This window comes from Pteronotus mesoamericanus, unplaced genomic scaffold, assembly GCF_021234165.1.
Source record: "Pteronotus mesoamericanus isolate MK-2021 breed Mesoamerican mustached bat unplaced genomic scaffold, CSHL_Meso_final scaffold_85, whole genome shotgun sequence".
NCBI classification, from domain to species: Eukaryota; Metazoa; Chordata; class Mammalia; order Chiroptera; family Mormoopidae; genus Pteronotus; species Pteronotus mesoamericanus.
The window spans coordinates 41,807,783-41,833,386 of record NW_026555329.1 but is presented as its reverse complement, the minus strand read 5'-3'; the positions used below and the strand labels follow the sequence as shown (position 1 = coordinate 41,833,386).

At 38.7% G+C, this 25,604-nt stretch overlaps 1 protein-coding gene across 2 annotated transcripts in view; it reads left to right on the top strand.

Moving 5' to 3' along the window:
* Positions 1 to 25,604, top strand: part of LOC129063459 (amphiphysin) — a 253,750-nt gene that overhangs the window by 218,474 nt on the left and 9,672 nt on the right. Inside the window, exons 15-18 of one of the 2 annotated variants that reach the window (XM_054564563.1) lie at positions 2,071 to 2,103; positions 6,314 to 6,373; positions 10,769 to 10,882; positions 23,995 to 24,204. In XM_054564563.1, the coding sequence (XP_054420538.1) occupies positions 2,071 to 2,103; positions 6,314 to 6,373; positions 10,769 to 10,882; positions 23,995 to 24,204 (417 nt within the window). The remainder of the gene's footprint in view (positions 1 to 2,070; positions 2,104 to 6,313; positions 6,374 to 10,768; positions 10,883 to 23,994; positions 24,205 to 25,604) is intronic. The other variant, XM_054564564.1, reaches the window with a different exon arrangement.

The window sequence follows — 25,604 nt, the reverse complement described above, 5'->3', positions numbered from 1 at the left end:
GACTCAGAGATGCCAGCCCTGAGAGCTGGTGGCTTGGTCAACGAAAGTCCAGAAGATGTTAAAAAGTCAGAAGAAAAGGAAGAGAAACAGAAGACAGAAGATTCTGTGTGGGCAGGTGTGGAGACATGTGAAAGGGTAGACACTGGAACTATTGATATCAAGACACTAGAAGTTCAGAGGAATTTAAAGAGAAAGTATGTGAAAATAGAGGAAACAAGGTGGTAGATATTCTTAATAAAACAGGAAAGCAAGACCAGGAGACCCTAAAGTCAGTGAAGAAGAAACTAGGAAAGGTCTAAGAGTTAGCTGTAAGGAAATTGTAAAGTGAAATGTACTTTGAAATATCTGACATTATTAGAAAAGGACATGGCAGATGATTTAAATGACAGAAAGGAAAGGCTAATTGAGGGTGTTCGAGTAATAATAAATACTTGTGAAATTGTATAGGACTCTGGAGCTAAACCTGGCAGTCACACAGATACTTTAAATCTGTCTCTTTAGGCTGACTCTGTACTTAGTATTGAAGATGCGAGCCTTGAGGGTTGGAATTTAGCTATAGAAAATATAAAGAAAAATTTAATATATATATCATTCAGCACAGGGGAGTACAGATGCCAAAGAATTTCAGTGGGAGTGTGTGTTTCAAGTACCTGTAGTTGACAAGAAATGACAGTCAAGCTGGCTTTCTTTTTTTCAAGGAAACATGAACTGACAGCTCAGTCTAGGACAGATCTTAATCATGCTCTGGAGACTAATGCAAACAGAAGAGACTGGTGTTTATAGAAGGCAGAAGATTCATTAATAGATGGGTCTGAAAGTACAGTGACTGGAGACTGTAGTCATACCATTAACTTGCCAACAATTGCAAAAACAGACTCTCTGGGAACAGATCCAGATCAAATCTTGTAGCCAAGTGTGGATTCAGCAATGAATAATATGGATATACTGAAATTCTCTGGTATACCAGCTGGCCAAGCAAGTGATTTGTCCTCTGTCTTAATTGTACTAATTATTTATCTATTAGTGATATGGAAGCCTTAGCTAATTACTGAGAATGTTTAGATGTAGTTGAGAACAAGAGAAGGTTGGAGGTGGATTTAGTGGGAGATGTATGTGAGGAATGAGCCTTTGATAGCTGCTGGGAACAAAACAAAAACACAGTTAGACCATTGGTTCTGGGAACCTCCCAGAATTCTGCTAGTCCCCAAGACAATGGCATCAACAACTCAGATTTATCTGAAGATGAAATTGCTAACCAGAGATATGGATTGTTGTACCAAGAAATAGAGGCTGATAAAGAAGAGGTACTTACCCTAGTATATAGTATAGACTAGACAGACTTCTGTAGGTTCTGCTTATCCTAACCTTTACCACCTACATCATTATCCCTCACTATGTTCTCTGAGCCCGGCCTTACCTACTTGATACATTGTTTCATCTACCTCTTGAAGCCTGTGCAAACCAAACACAAATAGGTTGACAAAAAAAAAAAAGGCACAGAATAATTATGTTGGAATTAATGAGTCTATTTTGCCATCAATTTACTGTTTATTTTTCCTATTTTTATTTTTCTATTCAAGTATTAAAAGTATGTAGAACATACTAATTTACTTTTTTTAAGTGGTTACCCCAATAAGAACCATGAAATGTTTCTACCTAGGCCTACTAAAAATGTAGAATATAATAATAGGTGTCATCAAAAAATCTAACAAAATACTGTGTTAGAGAAATACTAGAAATAATTCTCCTAGCGTCTATCAATGGCCTGAAAAAAAGGGCTATTTAACCCCTTGTGGTTTTTCTCTAGAATCATATCATTATTGAGAAAGTCGGTTTTAGTTAGCCCTGAACCACACACCAGCAGGAATTGTAAAAATGATCTTTTTCTTTTTCCTTTTGTCAGCCTATTTAAAACGATAAGTATGGCAATTTGCATTTCTTATACACTGTCACCTTTTGCATTATTTTAAAATTTGTAGTCGTCTTTACTTTCCAACTTATCTAATGGGCATTCACTGATCCTACAAAATTGATGAAAAATAATGTAATTGAATTTCCATTTTTGTTTAGGCTTCTGATGGTTCATTTAATGGATTCACGCAGGTAAGAAATTGACTTGCTGGCAAAATCAATCTGTTGAGAAAGATGAAAATTTTTAAGTAAGAACCTCTGTCACTGGTATGTCACGATTAATTGTGTCAGCACAAAACTTCGTTCCATTCCTTATAAATTCAGTAATAGAAACAGTAGTAGTATCAGCATGTAGGGTTGCTGTGACTATTAATGAGGTATGCCCAGCAGCCTAGCACACACTGGGTCCTCCGTGACTATAGGTAGCTATTGTTAACATTAGTAGCTACACCTTGGGCTTCTGTCACCTACTGATTCCTCTGCTAGAAATTAGGAGTTTTTCTGAGCTGGGAGATCCACTAGATTCAGCTGTTTGAAAAGAGGAGATGGGATTGTTTTGAACAAATGAAATTGGTCTTTAGAAAATATGTTATGTTTTAGAGAGCCATTGGAAAATTAGAAATCATAGGTCGGCTCTGGCCAAGGAGGCACTATTTTCCTTGCGGACCTGAGGAGGAGGAGCCATAAGATGGACTGTCCCATTCACTGTATGTGTCCCAGCAGATGGACAGCTGTAACACACTTAGAAGGCAGACCGTGTGGCTATCAAGCTCATGCGATAAGTTCTGAAAACCTCTTGAAGGGAGACTTCAGACAGAAGCTTGTCTGTGATGAATGCTTTGTCTCACAGTATTAAATGTGAACAATTTCATATTTTAACATGTAGAATTTCATTATTCAAAGTTTGATTACTTTCGCCCATGTTCCCTATAAAAAGATAAAACCTGCTCACTCACCCACACCTAAATACAAACACAAAGAAAGATGAGAGTGCACCTCTTCTATCTGCATAAATTCTTGAATATTCGGGTTCTGAGACTTGTTATTCATTTCTCATTTTTAGAATCTGTATTTTTATCACTTATAAATGCACACAATTTAAAGAGCACAAAATTTTATGAGTTTTTTACTTAAAAACTTGATTGTCATATCCCTCCATTTCCTGTTTCTTAGAGGTACTTTCACTTCTTTTAACAAATTAATCTGGTTTCACCCCATAGGTGTGCGTGACTATGTTATAAGTTTGTTTTTTGATTTCTAATCATTAGCTATCGGCTCACCTCTCTGGAAGGTGAGGACCTAAAGCTCTCTCAGCCTCCTGCCTGCACAGTTGACCCCTCTCTCCTCCTTGCCTTCCTCACTATTGTTCCGCTGTAGCCACACAGACAATCCGTGGTAATATTGTAACAATGACAGAAATGCTATTTGTGCCTGAGTCATGAAGTTTATATTTCCTTTTAGGACAACTTTTCATTTCCTTTGCGGAAATAATTGTAGAGTGCTATTTGTTCGTTTGTTGGTTTGCTTAGTTTTCCAGGTACTTATCAGTAGTTCAAGCCCATGCTCTGCAGTTACATAAATCTCCCTTCATTTTGTTAGGAAACATTAAATATTCAATCAGTGTCATCTTCTTGAAGAACTTGACTCTTTTTCTGGGCTGCTCCAGTGTAAAGTGGGGACTCAGTGGCTGCGGCACAGCTGGAACCATAGGCTCTCCCATTAGGTGTGTCCTGGGGGTCCCCCTCGCCTCTCGTATTTCAGTCTGCTCTTTGCTGGACATGCATCTTCCTCATTTATGGTTTAATTCCACAAATTAAAATACCTCCTCATCCCCAAATTGAAGCACATGCTCCAGTAGGTTCCTGAGAAACCTGTGCATGAGATGTATATGTCGGTGCTTTATACATCTGAAAATGTCCTTGTATACATAATGGTCTTTCATTTTGGATGTTTTGTTACAAGTTGTAAATCATTCCCCTTAGAATTTTGAAGCTGTTATTCCACTCCATTCTACCTCCTAGTGTTGCTACTGAGAAACTGTTGGTGTGATTTGTGATATTTGTGAGAAACTTGTTTTTTCCCCTCTCTCTCTGCTGCTTATACACCAGTCACACTGTCTTTTCCTCTCCTTCTCTCTGGAAGTTTATAAACTTTTCTTTTTCCTACTATTTTTGAAATTTACTGTGATGTATTATGGTTTGGGTCTATTTTCATGCATTGTTTCAGGCACTTTAATCTAAAAATGTATGTCTTTTAGTTTGGAGGAATTTTTAAAGATTACTTAGAATTTCTCTTTTGTTTTCTTTGAACACTTCTCTGTTTCATGTGTTGGCTTCCTGAGCTAGTCTTCTAATGATTTTTTTCTTTGCTGTTTCCTTTTCTGTCTCATCTTTCTCTACCTTCCAAGTCTTCTTCTCATTTTTCACTTGTATATATTTTTAAAATTTTCATGAGCTCTTTCTCATTACTGAGTATTTTTAATATAATTCTCTTATGTAATTGATACATCTTCCATTATATCTCTGAGGGTATTATTAATTTTTTAATTATTATTATTAACTTAATAATAATTAAGTTAATAATAATAATAATTTTATGATTTTACCCCTACAAAATATTGGGAGTTTTTTTTTTATTTGTTCTGTTTTACTCTTGGTTTCTCCCTTTAATAATGAGACTTTTCTTAACTGTCTCGTGATGTTGGCTGCCTGTTCATATTTAAGAGTGGAATACTAAAAAGCTAACAGGAAACTTGTACAGGTAGGTACAGCTCATTGACTATGGGCATTGTTCTAGGGTTTCCTGGCTCATCTTTGCTGTTGAGAAACCCCTTATGTCATATTCTTTAGACATTTCTATTTGAGCTGGTCTAATTTCTCTGGGAAGACTCTTCTGTTCTCCTGCGTGAGGGGTGCAAGCCTGGCTGCCAGTGAAATGGAAGGTGAATGGGAAGAAGCTGGGGAGGTGGGCTCCGTGTTCTCAATACTTACTATGTGAATGATCATTTAATCCTGCTACTTTCCTAATATAAATGTGTTTCCCCCAGTCCAGAGACCCTCTGTTTCCGCCTCTATGAAAATAATCTCAAGCCTTGTGTTGCTGTGGGAAAGGATGTTGCTCGTTTTTCAGATACATGAGAGTATCTCCCAGTCTACTTACTTTTGCATAGACTTTCAACCATTTCCCCTGTCTTTAGCACCACTGTGACTTCCATTTCCTGTGATTCCCACGTTTCTAATTTTTGATCCATTGTGAGTTCTGAGTAATGAATTGGATTGCTTTTTAGCATTTCTTACATCACCTTAGGATACCAGTCTTTTGGGATCCATCAAGTTATGTATTGCTCATTTTTCTGATTTTCAGTTTCAAAATTTTATTGATCTTAGCTTTCTTCTCATTCTTTTTACACTTATGGGTTTATGCCTTCAAAAATTTTGCTTTATGAAATTCCCTTTGTTGTGGTTTAGTTTGAATTCTTGAGGTAATAGAGGTAATTGCCTGTATTCAACCTATCATCTTTTTTTTTAAAGATTTTTATTTATTTACTTTTAGAGAGGGGAAGGGAAGGAGAAAGAGAGGAAGAGAAACACCGATGTGTGGTTGCATCTCATGCACCCCCCGCTGGGGACCTGGCCCACAACCCAGGCATGTGCCATGACTGGGAATCCAACCGATGACCCTTTGGTTTGCAGGCCAGTGCTCTATCCACTGAGCCACACCAGCCAGGGCTCAACCTATCATCTTTAACCAAATGTCACTTCTTCGTCTTTTTTGTTGCAGAACCCTTGATGTCAAATTTTTTGTAGGTTCTTTCTTTTCTTGAACTGGTCATTTTCCCAGGAAAGACTCTGCTGACTTCCTGTTTGGAGGGTATATGCCTAGCTGCCAATATAATGAGAGATAAATGGTACCTTAGAGATCACTGTTCTCTTAGAATCCTCTACCTTGATTATTTAAGTCAATGAATATATTGTATAAAATTTTTATGTTATGTCTCATAATTAACCTGTAGAAGTTATACTTAGGCAAGATAATAAGATTGAGTTTCCAACATTTAAAAAGTTTAAATATATATTTTAGAGCCACTAAATTCTAATGCAGAACAGGTGTCCAGAAGACAAGCTGCAGACCAGTGATACCCCTGAAGACACTGTCCTTCATTTAATGTCTCTTGTTGTATCCTCATGTTCTGCTAGCTCAGAGTTATCTTTACAGTAACTACTGTTGCATTACTCTTGCATTTTTTGCTTTTCTGATTATAATACAGACTTTTAAAAACTGTTCAGTGTGTTCAGTGATACAATTGATGAGAGCTAATTTAAATGATTTCTTTGTTGTTGTTTTTAGTAAATTAGCTGAAACCTTAATACTTTTAATCTTGTATTTTCTCCCTGATTTTCAGCCCCAGGACACTTCATTATTCATGATGTCAACAGATCAGAATATGACCAGTAACTTGCTGGTAAGTTGATTTTGGTTTATGTTTTTGGGAAGTTAATACTTACTATTGATTGTTCTAATGTTGATGATTCTAGGTTTTCTAGAGCTTGAATATCCAGAATGTGGTTTCTGCAGCTTTTTGTTTTCTAGAAAATAGAAAGGAGAGCTTCTGAAAAAATAGTGTGACTTTGTGGGATTCTCTTTATAAAGGCACAGTGATCACAGCAGAAACAAAGGTCTTCTAATTATGGGGTCAGTGGAACAGCATAAATTAATGAAGGACATGGATGTTTCCGTGTTAATATAATTTAAGCTACAGGATTGAAAATGAAATTCCTTTAAGGATTCATAGTCCAAGACGGATCACTGTTTTTTTCTTGAACATGAATCTACTTCATTTCTTATCTCCTCCCTTTTTGTGAGTTGAAGAGAGAAGTAATGCATATTAGAGATGCGATACCTACTTTGATGAGAGATGAGATGAGAGAAAAGATTATCTAGAGAGTGAGTAGGAAGTTGAGTGACTCTTGGTGTTAGAAGAAATCCTGCAAGATGGATTATCAGTTATCATGGGAAACCTCTCTAGCAGCCACTTAGTAATAGAGTTGAATGAAGAGACTTTGAGTGATGCCACTTGTGAGCTTGTCAGTGATACGCTATAGAAGGTTTTGGATGTCTGAGTATTAGTGCACAAAGGCTATTTGTAGCTCACTAGTTTTCCATGGAAATAGTGTATAATTACACTATTAACAGCTCCTGGCTTTTTCATTGGGAGCTTGGAACTGGATAAGTAGAGTGATTTTTTTTAAATGATTACACTTCTAAGAAAGGAATTCTGTTCTTGGAAGTTTGTCTAAAGGGTAATTTAATATTTTTTCAAAGGCATATGTGTTCCTAATACCTTCGTCATGGATTTTCACACTTCTGGATAACCAAGTGAAAGATGGAATCTCTGTGGCCTTCAAATAAAGATTGAAGTGTTTAAAATACAAATTATATTGGTGTTAATAATTGAGTAAGAGAGACTCATGATTTATATTTATTGGTGAGTTTCTGTCTGGGTGATGAAGAACTAAGGGTTATTCTGATACTGGAGGATCAGATTTTTAGCTGTCAATTGTGAATTAAGAAAAATGGAGAAATGCTGATATAAAGGAAAGAACGGATTATAAATTAAACTTACATCTATTACTATGATGCAAAAGTCTGGTCATAGAAATCAGTGGTTTTTAAATTTCTCTGAACATCTTCCTGCTCTCACAGCTGGTTCCAGGAGCTTCTTGCCTGCCCTGCCCTTCTCTTGACATGTAGTCTCTGAAGCATACATCTTGCACCTTCTTCCCATTGGAGATCTTAACTTTGTCAGGCCCATCACTGCATGTGCTGCAGGCATTAGCTCTTCCTGTTGGGCACTGGGAAAGCACAGGGAACCTATATCCCCTGGTGAGTTATGATTACTCAGGGCTTCCCCAGGAGCAGGACAGTTGCCTAGCATTAGGTAATTGACTATTCTGAGCGAGGTAGAGGTTAAAGTTGGTAGGTAGTGAGTGGCACACCTTCCCAGTCTGCATTGTATAGCCCCACAGCACATTCTTTGAGTGCTGGTTTAAACTTGGAATCTGTCAGTCTTGCTCAAGGCTCAGAGTTACCTCCTTGTCATTTTGCACTTCTCACCAAATTAGCTCTCCCAAGACTGGAGAAATAAGATTGTACTGCAAGTGCCATGTTGGTAGATGACTAGACCCTTAGCCTTACTGTTCGATCCACCTCCTCTCCCTCTGCATCAACCTGTCTTCCTTCCATTTTATCACAGAGGCTATCAGGAAGTTTATGGGCCAAGTGTACACAGCTAGTTTTGTTCTAAATGAAGAATTCCATTTCTGAGTCTCTGAGTTTATTCACTGTCCCATCCTGTTGCCACAATAAATATAAGGAGTTCCCTCCCCTCTAATGTAGGATGATGCCTAATCGAGCAAACAATAGGAAATCAACCCTTTTGCAGTGGTTATCAGGGGATGCATCTTACAGAAAAAATGTTCTTGAAGCAAGGCACAATTCTGACAGGACTATTTTAGATCTTTTTGAGAGATATGATTCACCATTTACCTGTGCTTTCCTTTGTAGCTTGACAAAATATTTACAATTTTACATTATCTTAGATGGAATAGAAGGTCAACTTATATATCCAACATCTGAGTAGCTGATTTTATGTATAGCCATGCTATCATGTTTCATCTGCACTCATCTTTTAGTGAGTTATATTCATTTTTCACTCTGAAATGTAGATGTTAAGTTGTAATGCTGTATTATAATATTTTGCGTGATATTATAACATAAGGAAAATGTTGTGACTTGTGTCGACTTTGTGACTTTGATCATAGCTCCTCTTCATACTATACCTGTGTTGCATTGTCTGATTTCAGCAAACAAGTGAAATTTGACTCATTTATAAAATCACCCTACTTAGCTTGCCTTATATAAAACACAAAAATTTCTTCAGATTTCCAAGAAACCCATATTCTGATACGAATACTTTTTTCATTTAAAGCTATCTTTACTTTTACTTTTAAGGTACAATGATAGATACCTAACTCATCTTTTGAAACCTTTCTTGGCTCCACATCTGGCTTCAGACTTCCTCCATCTCTCATAAACTCTGCTCACAGAGGGACAGCCCACCTACATATATGGATTTCTTGGTGCTTTGTCAGGTTACCCTTCCTCTCCTTCTTGTGTAAGTCATTTGATAACATAGCCTCATTGAAAATCAGCTTGACTTCCACGTGGTAAGATCATACCCTGAAACAGAAGCTTTCAGTTTCTGTTTGTCACTATGAAAACTTGTTTCATCGTGATGATAATTCTTTTGAACAATAAAAGTGACATCTCTTCCCAGAAAAAGTACATTAGAGTGAATTTTATTTCATTCCTTCTTAAAAATTGTATCAGAATACCTCTTAAAGGCTATAAAAGCCCATAAAAATATGAAATTTCTGCATACTCATCTACCAACGTTTCCTTCTATTTTATTCTGGACTTAAAGAGAAGGTGGGTGTGATCATGGTGTGCGTCACAATGGAGGATCTGGTGGGGGACACAAGATAAATCCTTTGTATGTTTATCTAACACTAGGCTATTCGTTATTCATTTTTTTCTAATCTCAACATAACTTCTCTATCACTTCCCTATGGAACTTGTCATGTACATCAGCTTAGATGGATGCATAGAATTAGAGGTGGCTTTTGATTGCTTATGGTGTCTAACAGAAGTTACTGATTTCTCCATTCAGAATATTTATTGGTGACTTCTTACTCCTCTATGAAACCACTTTTAACTCTTTCACAGTTTCAATGTCCTAATGGAAAAAAAATCTTAACATACCCTCTAACAGCCATCCATTTAGTGAAATAATCCTGCTAAACAAATATGCTTATTTATAATAATCAAAATTGAGCCCTAGCTGGTGTGGCTCAGTGGACTGAATGCCAGCCTGCAAACTAAAGGATCGCTGGTTTGAGTCCCAGTGTAGGGCACATGCCTGGGTTGCAGGCCAGATCCCCAGCATAGGGCACACAAGATGCAACCACACATGGATGTTTCCCTCTCTCCTTCCTTTCCCCTCTCTAAAAATAAATAAATAAAATCTTTTTAAAAAATTGAAAAAGTGGGAACATTTTCAGTAGCTATAGTAACAACATACATTGGCTATGGTGTTTTTGATGGCCTAATATTATTTAATACTGCTAATTTTAAAACCAAAAGAGCCTAGAGCTAAGAGATTTTAGGAGCTGGAATCAGGATGATGTCTACGCATAGAGGTCACAGTGGGATGAAGAGACGTCACTGTTGTCCACACAATTAGAAAAGTCTAATTGATACCACAAAGAATACTGTCCTGTGCAGACTAATGCATTACAGCATGAATATTGGAATGACCCCTAAATGTTTGGTGTAATGCATATCAGTAGAGCTGGGAGTTCCCAGAACTGTGCCCTGTGAACTCTTCCTCACTTCTTCTAGCTGGCAATGGTGGACCTCCTAGGATCCTCCCTTCCTCTCTCTTCTCTCTTCTTTCTCTTCTCCCCCCCCCCCCCAAATAATAGAATGTACCATTTTAGCAACTCTTATAGATATGCTGGGAAGTGAGTAGTCAAAATGTTGCAAGTAAAATGAATTGCCAAAATAGTAAATCTTGGTCTAATGTCAAGGAAAATGACAATTCTTGATGATGGTAAAAGAGAAGCCTATAGTTCTGTAAAGGACCATGATGACAAAAGGGGGCTTATTTTCAGCAGAGATTTGATGAAGTTAGTTGCCTGTAGGATGATGAAGAAAATCTTAATTGTCCAATATTCTGTACTGCTATCTATTGATATGTTGCATCTTTTTGCTCTACCCTCAAAACAAATAATCAAAGGCTGAGTCTGAACAGGCTCTACCAGCAGAGCCAAAAGCAGAGGAGCCCCTTGCCGCTGCAGCACCTGCTGTTGGACTGGACACCCAGGCTGAAGAGCCAGTGGAGGGGGCAGTGGTGAGCACCACCTCCATCCCACCCATCACCTGCCACCCCTGCCACAGACATGCTCCTTTCATGATTCCATTTCTCCCTTCTCATCCAGGCTTCACTTGGGGCAGATCACCTCCATACCTGTCATGTGTCCACAGGTTCAAATGACCTTTGTTCCTTTGAAAGTCAAACTTCATTCTCTTTTATTTTTAAAAAGGAAAGGTATCCAGGGACCTGATCTTATCTATGTTCTTCATAAAGCATGTCTTGATTCTTTCTGATTATCTCCCATTCACAGTAGGTAGGTTGTAGAACTCTTTGTAGGCAAAGAGTCAAATCTATTAATGTGGTATTCTGCCTGTGGCTGCTAGAGCTGGGCGTTCAATTAGAGGGCAGCCTGCAGCTGATAGCATGATAATAACTTTGTTGGTTGTGTGTACGTATTTATTTCTTACAATATCAGTTTTATAGGTAGTTAAGGCCAATGAGAGATTGAAATCCCATATAGCAAATCCATGAATCAGTAAGATTCCTATGTGTGCAATCATTTGCTCACAGTCAAGTCTGATACTGGCTCTGTTCCATCCACCCATATACCACACGATATCGCAAACTGGGATGAGGTCTATATGCACCCTCTTCAATGGATTGCATAACACCTGTGAAAGCACAGACTAATACCAAGGAAAATCTAATTCAAAATAGTACTGCAAAGTGAAAAGTTTATTTATGAAATACAGTTAAAATGTCTCCCAAGAATTTCAATCAGGATACCATTTACTTCAGCCTTTATAGAATCTGCACAAAGAAAAAAGCCAGTCTCCTTCTGTTCCAAAATTACATTGCCTAGATAAGATAACTAGAGAAATAATATTTATGCTGCTTGCTTTTGGTGATCTAGGTCATTTTACTGGAAAAGTATAGGTCATCTGTCAAATCTATAGTTTACTAATAATGGTAAAAAGATAATAGGGCAAGGTAGCCATGGAAAATGCAAATTAAGAATGACTCAAAAAATGATTTTATTTTCCATTTAAAGATTTAGAGTTGGACTAAGTCCTGTAAGAGAAAACAAGAATGCATTCTGCTAGATTGAGTTCCTCCAAAAGTGCTGCTTGCCCGGTTTTAGACCAGAGAATGCTGAGGCTCCCTGGTCCAGTATCAGGGTTTTGCTTCCAAATCGTCACTCCCGGATTCACTAATGATCTATTTCAATAACTCAGTGCAAATGGAGCATTTTCATTTGGTGTCAGAATGTGGTCTGCCCACCCAACTTAGCTTTAAGTAACAACAGAAGGGAAAGATACGGTTGAATTTTTATTGCTGTTTAAATAAGAGAATTGATTTTAAAAAGCATATGGATGATGCCAGGGAGCTAAAACATATTGATTAGGTTCAGATAGTGGTTTAGAGATTGCTTCAATTCTGAAAAGTTTTCATCAAATTTCTATTTTGAATTAGCAGCCCAGACTTCATTTTTACTAGTGCTTTTAAACCACATTGATTTCATGCCCCAGACTAGTCAATGTAAGGCTTACTGTCATAATGCCCATCATTTTGAGCAAGGGAATTTGATGTTGTACAACCAATTGGAGAAGTTAAATAGACAAGTTAATGTGTTAAATACAGGCTTGAAAGTTGATTCTGCATGATCTCACAAAGGGCCATGATATATACCTCTCATACTCATCCTTATTTAAGGTTTTCACTTTTTTAGAATCCAAGTGTATCAGTTTTCCAAAATACAATATTACTAAGTACCAGTTATCAAGTATGTACTGTATCGTACTTTTTATTATATAAAGATTTATAAACTTTTAACCAAGGGTGATATTACAAATACTTAATAAGCTTTATGGTACAAGCATTAACCTCCACTAAAACTAGCTTCCCTAATGTTGAGTAAAAAGATATTTGAAAGAATTCTTTATTTTTAAAAATCTTGTCTCCTAAAGCTTTTAAGGGAACATTAGAAACATTTTAGATTGCTTGTGAAATACAAGGCAATTTAAAGTGTCTTACGAAGGATCCAAGCACCTGCTCAGACCCAAGGATGATGTAAGAACAGCAGAAACAAAACTCACCATGTGAGCTACACTCTCCAAGGAGAAAAAATGTATTTCTCTGTCTTCATATGGACTGAAAATAATAGTAAGAGAGGGCCTCTTACAGCAGTTCAATTTTCCTAATGTTCATTAAAAGTGACTGACTTACCAGTTTTGAAAATTGACACACTCGGATGAAATCAGTTCTTTTTCATGTTTTCCCTTCTACTTAGGAAAAATAACATCATATAAAATGTATTTTTTGCTCTAACACAGACTCATAAGTTCTTTCTTCTGGTGGCCATAATCTAAGATAATTTAAGGGCTATTTTTTTCTAAGTGATATTTAGCTGTAACCATAAAAATCTACATTGTGTCCCAGGCATTAATTAATAAGCTGGCTCTGGTTGTCATAAGGATTGGATTGACAAGACCTTTTGAGGTCATCCGTTTTGGCTTTGAAATGTCACCACACAGTTATTACTTTGTGTCTTGACAGAATTGATTTTATATAAAGTGAAGTTAGTGGTGGGGATTGTTTTCTTTTCAGGAAGCATATGTAATTTCAAACACAGAAAATTTTAGTAGTGGTTCACAAAGAAACCTGGGTCTTTTAAGAAAATTGCAATTCTTACATTTTTATTTATTGTTTTATAGCTCACAGAGCTAATATTGCCTTTAGTTTTTCCTACAAAAAAATGTTACTAGTGTATCTGCAGGATGCACTTTAAAAACTAATACTAGCTACTTCTCCAGATAGCTACACATTATATAAGTAATGTAAATTTTCTTTAGAAAAAAAGATTAATATTTGTTTAAAATGTATATCAGAGTTGGGTTACAAATCAGGTAAACATTATTTTTGCTGACACTTATTTCATTTTCTTGCTGAGAGTCCCTTGCAATTTTCTCTAAATTTCTGTCAGCTCCTATATTTTGCTCAAATGGTGTGGCCTGGACCAATACCTTTTTCCCTATTATTTTAAAATAAATAATGCACTCAAATTTAGGATCAACATAGTTTCAAAAAATGTAAATGAGGAAAAGATTGAGGTAAAGATGTTTTTAGAAATGTTGGGAAATCCTGAAAGATCAAACACTGACCCATTGTTTTGGGGATAACTTTTCATTTTGCTGTTTTGTTTTGTTTTTTAAAAATTTCACCAAATGTAAGGTGACTTGTCAAGACTAATTTAAACATACTGGTATATACAGGATCCGAAACAAGTAACACCCCTTTCTTTTATAACAAAATCATAAGTATGTAATTCTATAACATAACAATATCTCACTCAAGCACACCACATAACATTGTAAATGAAATGTTCAAATTAAAAGTATAAATTATTACACCTGTATTATTACCTACCAACAACATTCAAGCAGGCATTACTTCTGCTGGACTCTGTATATACATTTTTATATATATGCTAGATTATAGTATATTGACACCAATTTGAAAATATATGTGTGTGTGTGTGTGTGTGTGTGTGTGTGTGTGTGTATAGTTGAGAAAAAGTATTGATGTTACCTGGCAGCCAAGGAGAGTGGACTGGAATGCACTAGCATGAACAATGATGACTTGACTGTACTAGTGAGTGGAGGCAGTAGTTGCCGTTGAGTGAGCATGCGTACTGTGTGGCCATCACATTCAAAATGACTGAGCTAGTAGAGCAACAAATCTGCATCAAATTTTGCATTAAAATTGAACATTACTCTGTGAACTCTTTGGATGATTCAGAAGGCTTTCAGGGTCGATGCAAGTGCAGCGCAAATAAAAGTGTGGCACAAACACTTCAAAGGCAATCAAGAATCTGTTGAAAGTGATCCATGTTCTGGAAAGCCTGCAACAAGTAAAACACCTGAGGATGCTGAACATGTATGGGCTGCAATCAACAAAGATTCGCAACTTACAGTGTGAGAAGTAGAAGCTGATCTGGGAATTCCAAAAACTACTATGTCCAAGATTTTGACTCAGGATCTTGGCATAAAACGGGTTGTGGCAAAATTCATTCTGCAGCTTCTGCTACCAAAGGAGAAGGAACATCATGCTGAAATTGCTAATGACTTGATTCAAACCTCTACCAGTGAACCAGATTTCCTGAAGAAGTTCATAACTGGAGATAAATTGTGGGAGAACTGTGTGAAGTTTCAAAGTGTCTACTTTGAAGGGAACTGAGGTGTCATTATCCTATGTACAATGTTTCTTGTATCTTTTTCAATAAATGTCTATTTTTCATATTACATGGCTGGATACTTTCTGGGCAAAATTAGACTATATCATATTGACTTTATCTTAGTAGGATTATTTCTATCTGCTTGAATAGAATGCATGTGTTCGTTCTCCATCACTTGGGTGACAAATATGTTTGAGTCCTCCCTAGACGTCAGGCTCTGCTCTGGATCTGAGGGATCCAGTAAAGCAGTAAGCAGATGTGGCTCTTGCTGCCGAGTTTGCACAGACTGGTGCTGCAGGAGGCTGACCTTACACCACGGTCGGGCATCCTCCTGTGTCGGTCACGCCGGTGGGGACCAGCCTTTGAGGTTTCTCCTTCCTTGTAAAAGTGAGAACTCGGGCTTTCACTGTGCCTCTCGTGTGAGCTCCCATATGTCCGAGGAAGACTGTGAAGGCCAGAGGAAGCCAGAGGAGCTTGAATCCTTGGCTGCCCTTCCTTATCATAGAATTACCTCCAAACTCTAGTGCTCACACTAACGCATGTTTAAGTTACATTGTGTGTTTGCATTGCATATGCATATAGAGAGAGAGAGGCCTTGGAGATGGATGTAACTTTTCATCTTTCTCTGAAACAAAAATCACAGAAATGGTTATTTTCTCTGAGTTAGGCTGCATTCATAATAGCAACTAATCACATTTTCAGTGCCCCTGGACCAAGCAAATGACACTGTTTCTTTTTCTCTCATGGTGCCCATGATAAAAGCAGGGTGTATAATTTTGGGTTAGCCAAAAAGTTCATACGGTTTTTTTCAGTAAAATAAAAGACACATACTTCATTTTCACCAGTAACTTTATTGATTTGGATATTTTGAGTATTTTGGCTATCTCCCACATGACAAGACCCATTGTTTTTAGCTTCTTTTCCAACTTTTATTTTCTGGGCAGTTGGGTGACAAGCCATCATGAAGTAGCTTTATTTACCAATGCCATCCGTGGGTGACTTAGAGACTGTGAAGTCAGAGGTCCGGCAGGTGGACCTTCCAAGCAGAGCTGTCAGAACCCATCCTGCCATGTGGCCAGGTCGCAGGCTGCCCAGGGAGGCAGATGTGGTTCTTGGCAGGGTCAGGATTGGGCGTTTGCCAGCAGAGCCTGATGACATTTCGGGGATTTGCAGGTCACCAGTTTTGGGCAAGTTTCTGGTGGGACCCGGCAGCGCCACCTCTGCCTTCTGTCAGCCCAAGCCTGGGTCCATTCACAAGGCAATTTGAGCAGTGACAGCAAATGCTTTAGACCCTGCAGGGGAGAATATAGCCATACAAGGTATTTTTTTGCTGAGCTGCAAAGGCATTTTCCTATTTAAGGAAACTATTTGTGACCCCCATTGAGGCTGTCTTTTATGTCTTCTTCAGAAAAGAGCACTTGCTCATGTCCCCATCTCTGTGCAGCACACAATATTTAAATTTGCTTCAAAATATAATTCTGCTTTTCCTGTCTGCTTCTCCCATACATTTTGCAAATAAATCTCTAATTAAAACTTTAATATTTTAATATGTTTTGTTATTAGGTATTCAGCCATGACCTTAAAGGCCAAATTAACCACAAATTTATTAGCTGTGGCATTTCTGCAGATATTAATTTTTAAAAAAAGTACGGAGCTAATTCAGACAGATGTTGATTGCCATGACAACACTGCAGCCTGCGGCTGCGTTGTGCTGGGACTTGGCTGCTGAAGGTTTTTGACGGGACTGCAGGCAACACTGGAAAGTAAAATGAAAAATATGATGGAGATGAAGGTCAGGGGGAAAAAATCCACAAAATTTCTTATTGGAAAGGAAGCGCATGGATGTATCAACTGAAGTTTGTAATACCGGAGCCACCTTTGAGGGGACACCAGTGGAGGCCCAGTGTTCATGGGAGACTCCCCTACAGCCATGCTGAAGGAAGATTATGACCTTCAGTGTGTTAAACACACCGTGTGTCCTGGGAAGAGAAGTTCTAGCCACCAGCTTGTTTTTTAATACAAGAATCTCCTCTGAGGCCTTAATGACCCTTGTTACCTCTTGGGCTTTTCTTTAAAATGGATCCTGAAGAAAATTTTCTAATTTTATACAAATGCCGAGGTCTTCAGACATGTTCAGAACTCAAGTTGGATCCAGAACATTGGACGAGCGGGGAAAGACCAGGGTGGCCTGCAACTAAGATTCCTGCTGTGACATTGACCTTTCTCTGCTAGTTCACTTTGGGACTCGGGTCACTCCAGCTCCAGTGCTAAGCAGGGGAGGAACAGAACTAAAGCTCAGATCTCCAGCTCTGTCTCCTGTGCTACTGCCACTCTCTCGTGTTTCCCCGCTTGTAAAATGCCAGCCTCGGGTGAGGCGAGCCCCAGGGTCCTCCCTACCTCGGTTGGGATCATAGGCGTCTGTAACTTGCAAACATCGCTGTGTGTGTCCAGGTGCCCAATTTCTAAGTGTTCTCCGTTGTAACTGCAGCACAGGGGGTAAAGCCAGGAACGGATCGGGTGACCTTCCTTTCCACTTTCCCAGTCTGTACATGTCTTCTTAAACAAGGAAATCTATGAGATGTGTAGCAGAAATATTGGTGGTGAAATTCTGTCCTACCAGTCTCCTCTTGATATCTATTTATTATATAATGTGCTATTAATTAAGACAGATTTTATGACACATTTGCTTAGATGCTCACATACTGCATACATATGAGTAAAGACAGATTTTACTTATAATCTATAAATTTTATTTTAAAGAGAAGCATTCCAAGAGTGTAAGTGAATGCACCGACTGTTTTTAGGAACACACCAGTGTTCTATGTCAAGACCTCCCTTGTTGGGAGCACATAACTGAATATTATGAGAAAATTGAAAATATTAAAGAATAAATCACAAAAATTATATCAGATTCACTCCTACCAGTTTTTTTTTTTCATTTTAATGCTCTTCACACTTAAACAGAAAGTCAAAGTTTCAATATTACTATATTCTAGAAATATTAGACCACCCAAGGAGAATTTTCCACAAACCAAGACATGAAAAGAGTCTTAAGCTATAATAACTAAGCTTGGTATCAAGAAGTATGTGAGATTTTTGCCCATCCCTACCCCTGATAGGAGACAACTGGCATCTAGCATCCACCACCCCGTGCATGTGGAAGCACCTTTCCCAAGTATCCGGTCACCTCACACCAGTAAATGCTTTGACACATGTTTGGGGGATTCAAGACAGATGGTTTTGTGAAGACACCTGATGAATCCTCCCCACCTCCAATTCTGAAAAGGATGCCTGCAAGTCCCCAGATGGAGAGTAAAATGAAACAGAGAAAATGTTTCCATGTCTACTGAAAACATCAGGCCTCTAGGCCTAGCGATTTCACACACATTTTAAAAAAATTAGGGCCTATATAGAAAGTAGTACAACAAAAGGAAAGCATTGCATAATAGATAACGTTTTTCTTTATAGAGGACAAAAAAAATTACCAAAAGTATGGCTGGAAAAATTTGAAGATTGTCTTCCTTTTGTTATCAGCAAAATTCAAGGGGACATTGATTATTTGAAACAAGAAATGAAAGATCAGATGAGGCAACCATATTGAGATAAAGAGAGTCGCTCATGAGGCAGGTGAAAAGGAACCTCAGTGATAAAAAAGATTTTAAGGTGAAGAAATGTAATATTAGAATTAAAATTTGCCTAAGAGTGGTAAAGACCAGGAACAACAGTGTAGTGAATTGATTTTGCGATGTGAGGACAAACTGGAGGAGTTCTCCGAGCACAAAGAGGGACAGCACAAGCAGAGGTGACAGATGTGGAGGCCAACTCTGAAGACATAACTTGTGCATAATACATTATTCCTAAGGAAAAGCTGTGAAGGATGCAGTGGAAGCAAGAGTGGCCAGTGTGACAGAAGAAAGCGTGCTCCAGCTGAGCCCCTGGTTGCAGGGGCTCCTGCATGCGGATCCTAAGAAATTGCTGACAAAGGGCAAAATAAATAAGAGACTAGCATCTAAATGTAGTCTTTAACATTGTTTAAGTTGAATTTTGCATGAAAGTTCTGTAAGCATCTAGATTATGGGGAAAATGCACTACAAAGGAACACTAGTGAGGCAGGCCTCAGACTTGTTCTTCCCAACAAAAGGTCAGAAGCTGTTAGAAGGACTTAGGGATTCAAATGCCAAATAGTGCACATTGTAGCAATTTTACCCCGAGGCAGTAGTCAGTCAGGGGCAAGCAGCAGAAATGCATTACCAAGTACATAAGGTATAAAGCATCCCATAGAATTCCTGAAATCCATTTTTTGTGTATGTCATGATTGACTGAAAGATGAATCAAAATCAGAATGGACAGATGGGAAGGCATGGTGAAAGCAAACGTAGCAGCCTGTCAGTGGAGACCCTGGGTGCTGGCTGGGCACTTGGATGTGCGCTACATGATGCTTTTAATTTTTTTCCATAATAAAATTTTGGGAAATCCGCCCCCAAAAAAGTCCCTAAGTAGGGCATCATAAATAAATGAAGGGAGCAGTGCTTTGTATTTAACTTATTTAAATATAGAGCTTATATGGTGGTTGTAAATACAGTTACAAATCGAACTTCTTCGTGCCATGTTTGTAACATTTTTAAGAACTGGAAACCAACTAGTTCAATTGTAGGAGAACTGTTAAATTGTAAATAGAAAAGTAAGTGAAGTGTTATATAGCCATTGATAGAATTTTTATAACAAACACAATCTATGTGTTGTGAAATAGGCAAGTAAAGCCCCTGTATGCACAGAAATGAATATAAATAAATACCTCAAAAGGTTACCATAAGTTATCTCTTTTATTTTTAAAACAATAATATCCATTATTTCTTAATCAGAAAAAAACCTATTTGGTTAAAATAACCTGCTTTATAAATAAGTTTGGAATTTCCTACTAGGGACTCTCTACAGTTGCCATCTAGGCAAGATACATGATTGGAAACTGTTTCTCAGGCCTTGCTGAGAGATAACACTGCCAAGGAAGCAAAACAATGACTTAAGTAAATGAGATCAATAAATTACAAAAAACCCAGACATTACAAATTTCTCCTGCAGCCCTTCACTACTCTTACTTGTCTGGGGTCTCAGTCCTTGTTGACTTGCTTTCCAGGCACCATCTCCTGGGGGGACTATTTTCTGTCACCCAGTTGTGTTCCCCTCCTTTGCAGGATACTGAGGCCACTGTTGCATTTCATTAATTTCATTCCACTTCCAGATAATTTTTAATGCAGACAGGTGTTTGCAAGGAGTCTGACGTGAATGCCATAACTGTATTGCTTTCCACCAAGGATAATGTCCAAGCAGGAGATATAAAAGCAGTCAGATCTGTAGGGTAAACTGATAAGGAGAGAACTGCCTACCATCTCAAAGATGGGTCACATGCTGATCCTTGTGATTTCTGTGTGATTGATGTGCAAACTGGCAATAGTCAGGGACTTTGTGCACATGACGGAATAACAGGGCAGGGAGACATTTTTAGTTTCTCTTTGCAATAGATGTTTTCCACCCTAAATATATTTGGCCAACAAATAGTATAGTTTTGGCAGAAGATAATGGTGATCTTTAACATTTGGAATGAAGAAAAAAATGTAATAACACTGAATATCAAATTCTTGATATATCTTCAGTAGTTTCAGTCCTCTGGTCTCCCTGATAATACTTAAGAAAAAATAGCAGTCATTAACCATTGTATTTTTTTCATAGCAGGTATAACATCTATGGTAGCAAGCAAAGTCTAGAAAATGTTTTCCTTTTATAAATCTACAAATGGCTAACAAATTGAAATGCATAAAATTAATCAAAGAGGAATGACCCCATCCCTGAAAACCGTTTCAACCTTTCCTCTATTTTCATTAGAATTAATACTTAATCTGAGCAAATGGAATCCTGTTTTTCTGTTTTGTTTTTATGTTGCCCTATTATTGCAGTCAGTAAATATTTAGTGGAAATACTTTGGTCAGAGCAGAAGGTGTGCAATAGATGCCAGGCATAATGAGAGAACTAGAGCACCCTGGAGGATCAGAGCACTGCCAGAGGCAGAAAGATGTGAGGGGATCTAGGCAGTGGACAATCCTTCTCTTTCTGCAGTGTCCTTGGGCTCTGTAATATGAAAGTGTTGATTTTGGCTAAGAAATTGGAACTCATTACTAATGGTCTCAGAACGATGGAGAACTTAATTTCTTCCCTTGTTTAAGAAGTCATTCAAATTCCCCTCCATAGGAAAAGTGGCAATTTCCTTGGCACCTTGACTCATCAGCTTTGTTAATGTCAGTGTTTTGGGGATTTTTATTTGCCATCATATCAACAATTTTTCATATGCTTTATGCTTGTGTGTGTGTGTGTGTGTGTGTGTGTGTGTGTGTGTGTGTGTGTGTGAGAGAGAGAGAGAGAGACAGAGACAGAGACAGAGACAGAGACAGAGACAGAGACAGAGGTCAGGGAAAGAGCTAACCTGCATATAATTTGCTCCTGCCAGGTCACGGAAAGTCAGAGCAGACAGATGGAGCACTTGGGCTCCACCTGCTGGCAGCTGGCATCACAGCAGCCACACTGTCAGGTCTAAAGCAGATCCAGCCAATGATACCTGTTTAAATCATTTAACAAAGGAAAGATGAAAACATGTATGTCTTACAATAGTAAAATGTGATACAATCAAGTTGATAGGTATATAGAGCTCTAGAGGTAAATCAGGCACTTGTTATTAACATTCTATTTGTATGGAGAGATAAGAAAATTACCTTTGAGAACACAGTCAGTGCTTCAAAGAAATATATTCTCTCCTCGAGCTATACCAAATCAGTTGAGAATGAAATCCAACTATTAGTATTAAGTGCTTGGAACATAAACATATGGAAGAATTTATGTATAATCACTTGGGGGAATAGCCTGTCAAATAACATGGTGGCTGCTTTTTTACTTGTACCAATAGGTGTGTCTGTGTGCGTGTGGTGGTATCACTGTCTGTTCACACTGTCTGCATGTTCTAGAGTCCGTCTGGTATGGAGCTACGGGAACCCGTGGGAAGGTCACTCTGTAGTGTGATTTTTCCAGACTGGAAATCATGTATCACCTAGAATTGTGACACCACAACCTGCTTTCTGCATTTAAGCCCATAAGCCCACTGTATGTGCACTGTCTTTATGTTCGGCTTCTAATGTGGAAGAAACTTTGCGATGCCCATAGGGTCCTGAAGAAAGCTTGTTGCTTTCTCCAACAGTAAACCTACAAGGAATTGTTCAGTGTTCTTCCTGGAATTAAGATAACCGCCTTGCTTATGTTCTTATTATTACTCTTGACATTAGGAAAATAACAGCCATAAAACAGTCAATGTTTATTTAAAATGAGGTGCAATTCTCTTAAATTTTTAAATAAACTTTTGTTACAGAAATTTTCAGTCATTCACCAGATATAAATCCCCATGTACCTGTTACCCCACTATCAGCATTTCTAATTCACTGTGAGTAAATATGCTACAATTCTGCACTTATCTACTTTAATGACAAGGTAGAAAAAGGAAATTATGCTACATCTGAGCTAGTGGCTACATTTTGGTTCACTGCACATTCACTGCACAGCCAAATCCTCAGAATAAGAGATCCTCGTAAGAGAAGGAAGTAAATTTCCAAGAATATGAATAGTTCTTGGCCATAAAACAAATAGTACAGCTATTAACATAGTTTTTCATTCCTAAAGTAAAACAGTACATTGTAGAAAAATGTAAGCTGAAACAGGTTATTTTTACTTAATCTATAACCTGTAAATTTGAAGCAGAAAAATGTTTCTTTAAATCCTTGCCACGGGCGGCAGGCGTGGGGGTGGTGACCTCGTCGCCCGTTTCGGACGCCCGGCGCTGCAGGCACACTCCACCCCCCTTCTCCGCGTTCTGGGTTTGACAGTTGCTGTCTGCCACACGAGGGCTTTCCTGGCTTCACAGGACACACTGGTGGGATTTATTTGATAAAGGAAAAGAATGTCTAATGCTAATCACATCAGATAGCAAGAGTGATTTTTGAAATATGTGTCCTGGGCTCCTTCTTCCTCGTCTTTCTGATTTGAACCTCTAAAATCAGGTCTGCCAGGGTGGGGTTAGAGTCTTGATAAAAACTTGGACTCTATAACCAATTTGTTCAAATTAAATTTTTGATTGTACTTTCTGCATTTCATTATTGCAAGTTTAAATACTACTTAAATTTCTTTCGATTGGCTCAACCTTAGAAACAAAATTTTCTTTTTGTTTTTCATTTTACCTATCCCAGCAGACAACCCAAAATCCTATTTGACTTTGATTATAATGAATATTCAATAATAAAATAATTTTTCCTTCATTCTCAAGAAGTCTCATGAGAAAATGCCCTAATTTTTTTTTTTCCCCTAAATGAGATTTAGCTTCTGGGACCTTCTCCATGAAGATTATAAGGTTTATACTGAAATGCAGTTTTTCTAAATACTGGCGTTGTGTGGTGAGGAGGCTTGTCTCATGTAGCTCTGTTCCATGACCCCGGTGTTGGGGCCAGGCCCCACCCACTTTGTGGCTCTGGTGTCCTCTAGGACCTTGTATCATCCGCTTTCAGGCAACAAAAATGGAATTAGCTGGGGAAGGGACCACCCACACTTTGAAAGCCATGTCTCAGGAACGGCATGTGTCGCTTTGCTACACCGCACTGCGCGGAAAGCTGAGGAAGGCAGCCTTGTGGGCGCCCAGGAGAGGGAGGGGTCAGAGTTGACCAAGCGATGGCAGCCTGCTGTACCAGGAGGCTGGGCCTCAGTACCTTGCAAAGGGAGCTTTGAAATCCAGTGAGCCTCCGCAGAGGGGAGAGAAGGAAAGCGCTAAACTTAACTCCCACTGAGGTCCGGGAAACACAAACGCGGCCCGCTTGGTGCTTGTTTGCAGATCCTACCTGGAACCGAAGCTGATGGGACTGTGGGAGCGCTGGTGTCGGCCGCGGAGGGGGCCCCGGCAGAGGAAGCAGAGACAGAGGAGGCGGCTCCTCCTCCTGGGGAAAGAGCAAGTTTAGAGGAGGCCGGGGTTGATCCTGAAACCACAGAGGTCGTAGGCAGTGACAGACCTCAACCAGAAGACACAGAAGCGGCAGCACCGCAGGTACGTGTCCTAGTGAAATGGAGGTTCTAGGGAGATGGCGCAGCTGGGATGCTCCATCTGCTGGTTAATGGAGATAATGTAAAGGATGGGAATGTAATCGTAGCCTTTTGGGGGCATACTGCTGTCCCAATAAAGAAACAAACAAAAAATCAGATTCTCAGAAAGACTGGTCACAGCACACAGCATTTTCTCAATGTCAGGATTCTGGGGTTCCACACAAGCCCCCAGTGCTGTGGGAGAATGGGTTTAAATTAAACACTGAGAGAGGAACGGAAACTATGCAGTAAATTGATGGAAGAAAGGGAAGAAACACAGATGACAAAAACCTTGAGAATAGAGGGAGGAGAAAGGGAATATGATGGAATAACATGATTGTTGTGTGGATTATGTGAGGAAATAGCCACAAAGTGCTTGGCCTAGTGCGCAGGCACCTGCTGAGAACCCAAATTCACCCCAAATTAAGCTCCTTTTACCTAAAACCCATCCTTATGTTGTACTTTCAAAAGGAAGATGGGTCATTCACTACATACATGAGTTGGGCTTTGCCCAGCTCTTCTTCCTTCAGAGAAGCTTTCAAGGCAACAGTGCCATGTATGCTGGGGCTGTGGGAGCCTCCAACCCGGGTGCCCTGCAAGGACAGATGCTCTAAACCCCATGTTTGGTTCCTCTATATGCTAGCAGGTGACAGTGGAGAGTGGGCTTAATGTTCTATGTTCCATTTTTCTCATTACTTTACTCATGATAAGTTTCCAGAATTCTGTCCAGAGTTACTCAGTATTTGAAACTGAATTATCTTTTTCATCCCACTAGAAAATCAGCAGGTTGTATTGGTGTTTGAAGAAATACCTCAAAAGTGTTTTTTATTTTTTGAGTTATTTTCTTGTCACCATGCCAAGAAAAATTTTGTTATACTTCTTAAAGGAACGTATTATTTTCTCCAAATTGAAGAATGAAAGTGCTCAGGTACGATGATATCTGAGGGAATATAGAAGTTAATATGAAAAGCAAGAAACATCTCCAGACTTTCATTAGGGGAGTTAAGCTCCCCTCCTTGCTCATCTTTGTCAAAACATACAAGGGAGGATTTGATCCCTTGGTTCTGCTTGCCCAGACAACAGAGTACTTGGAGTGGTTGGTGGAAATTGTCATCCCTTAAACTGTGACTGTGGTGTGGCTCTAGTGATAATCAAGAAGCAAAGGACAGGTAGATTACCTCCAATCGTGGACCTATCTTTACCAGCAATGTGGTTTCAAGATCTTTGAGAGTCCCATGGAATTCTGGGAAAAAAGCAGTCACAGGATGTTACATGTCAGCTACAAGTGAGTGTTAGCGTTTAAGTGGGACAAGAATGGACAACCAAACAAATGAGACCATCCTTGGAAGCTGAGTGCATTTCCTT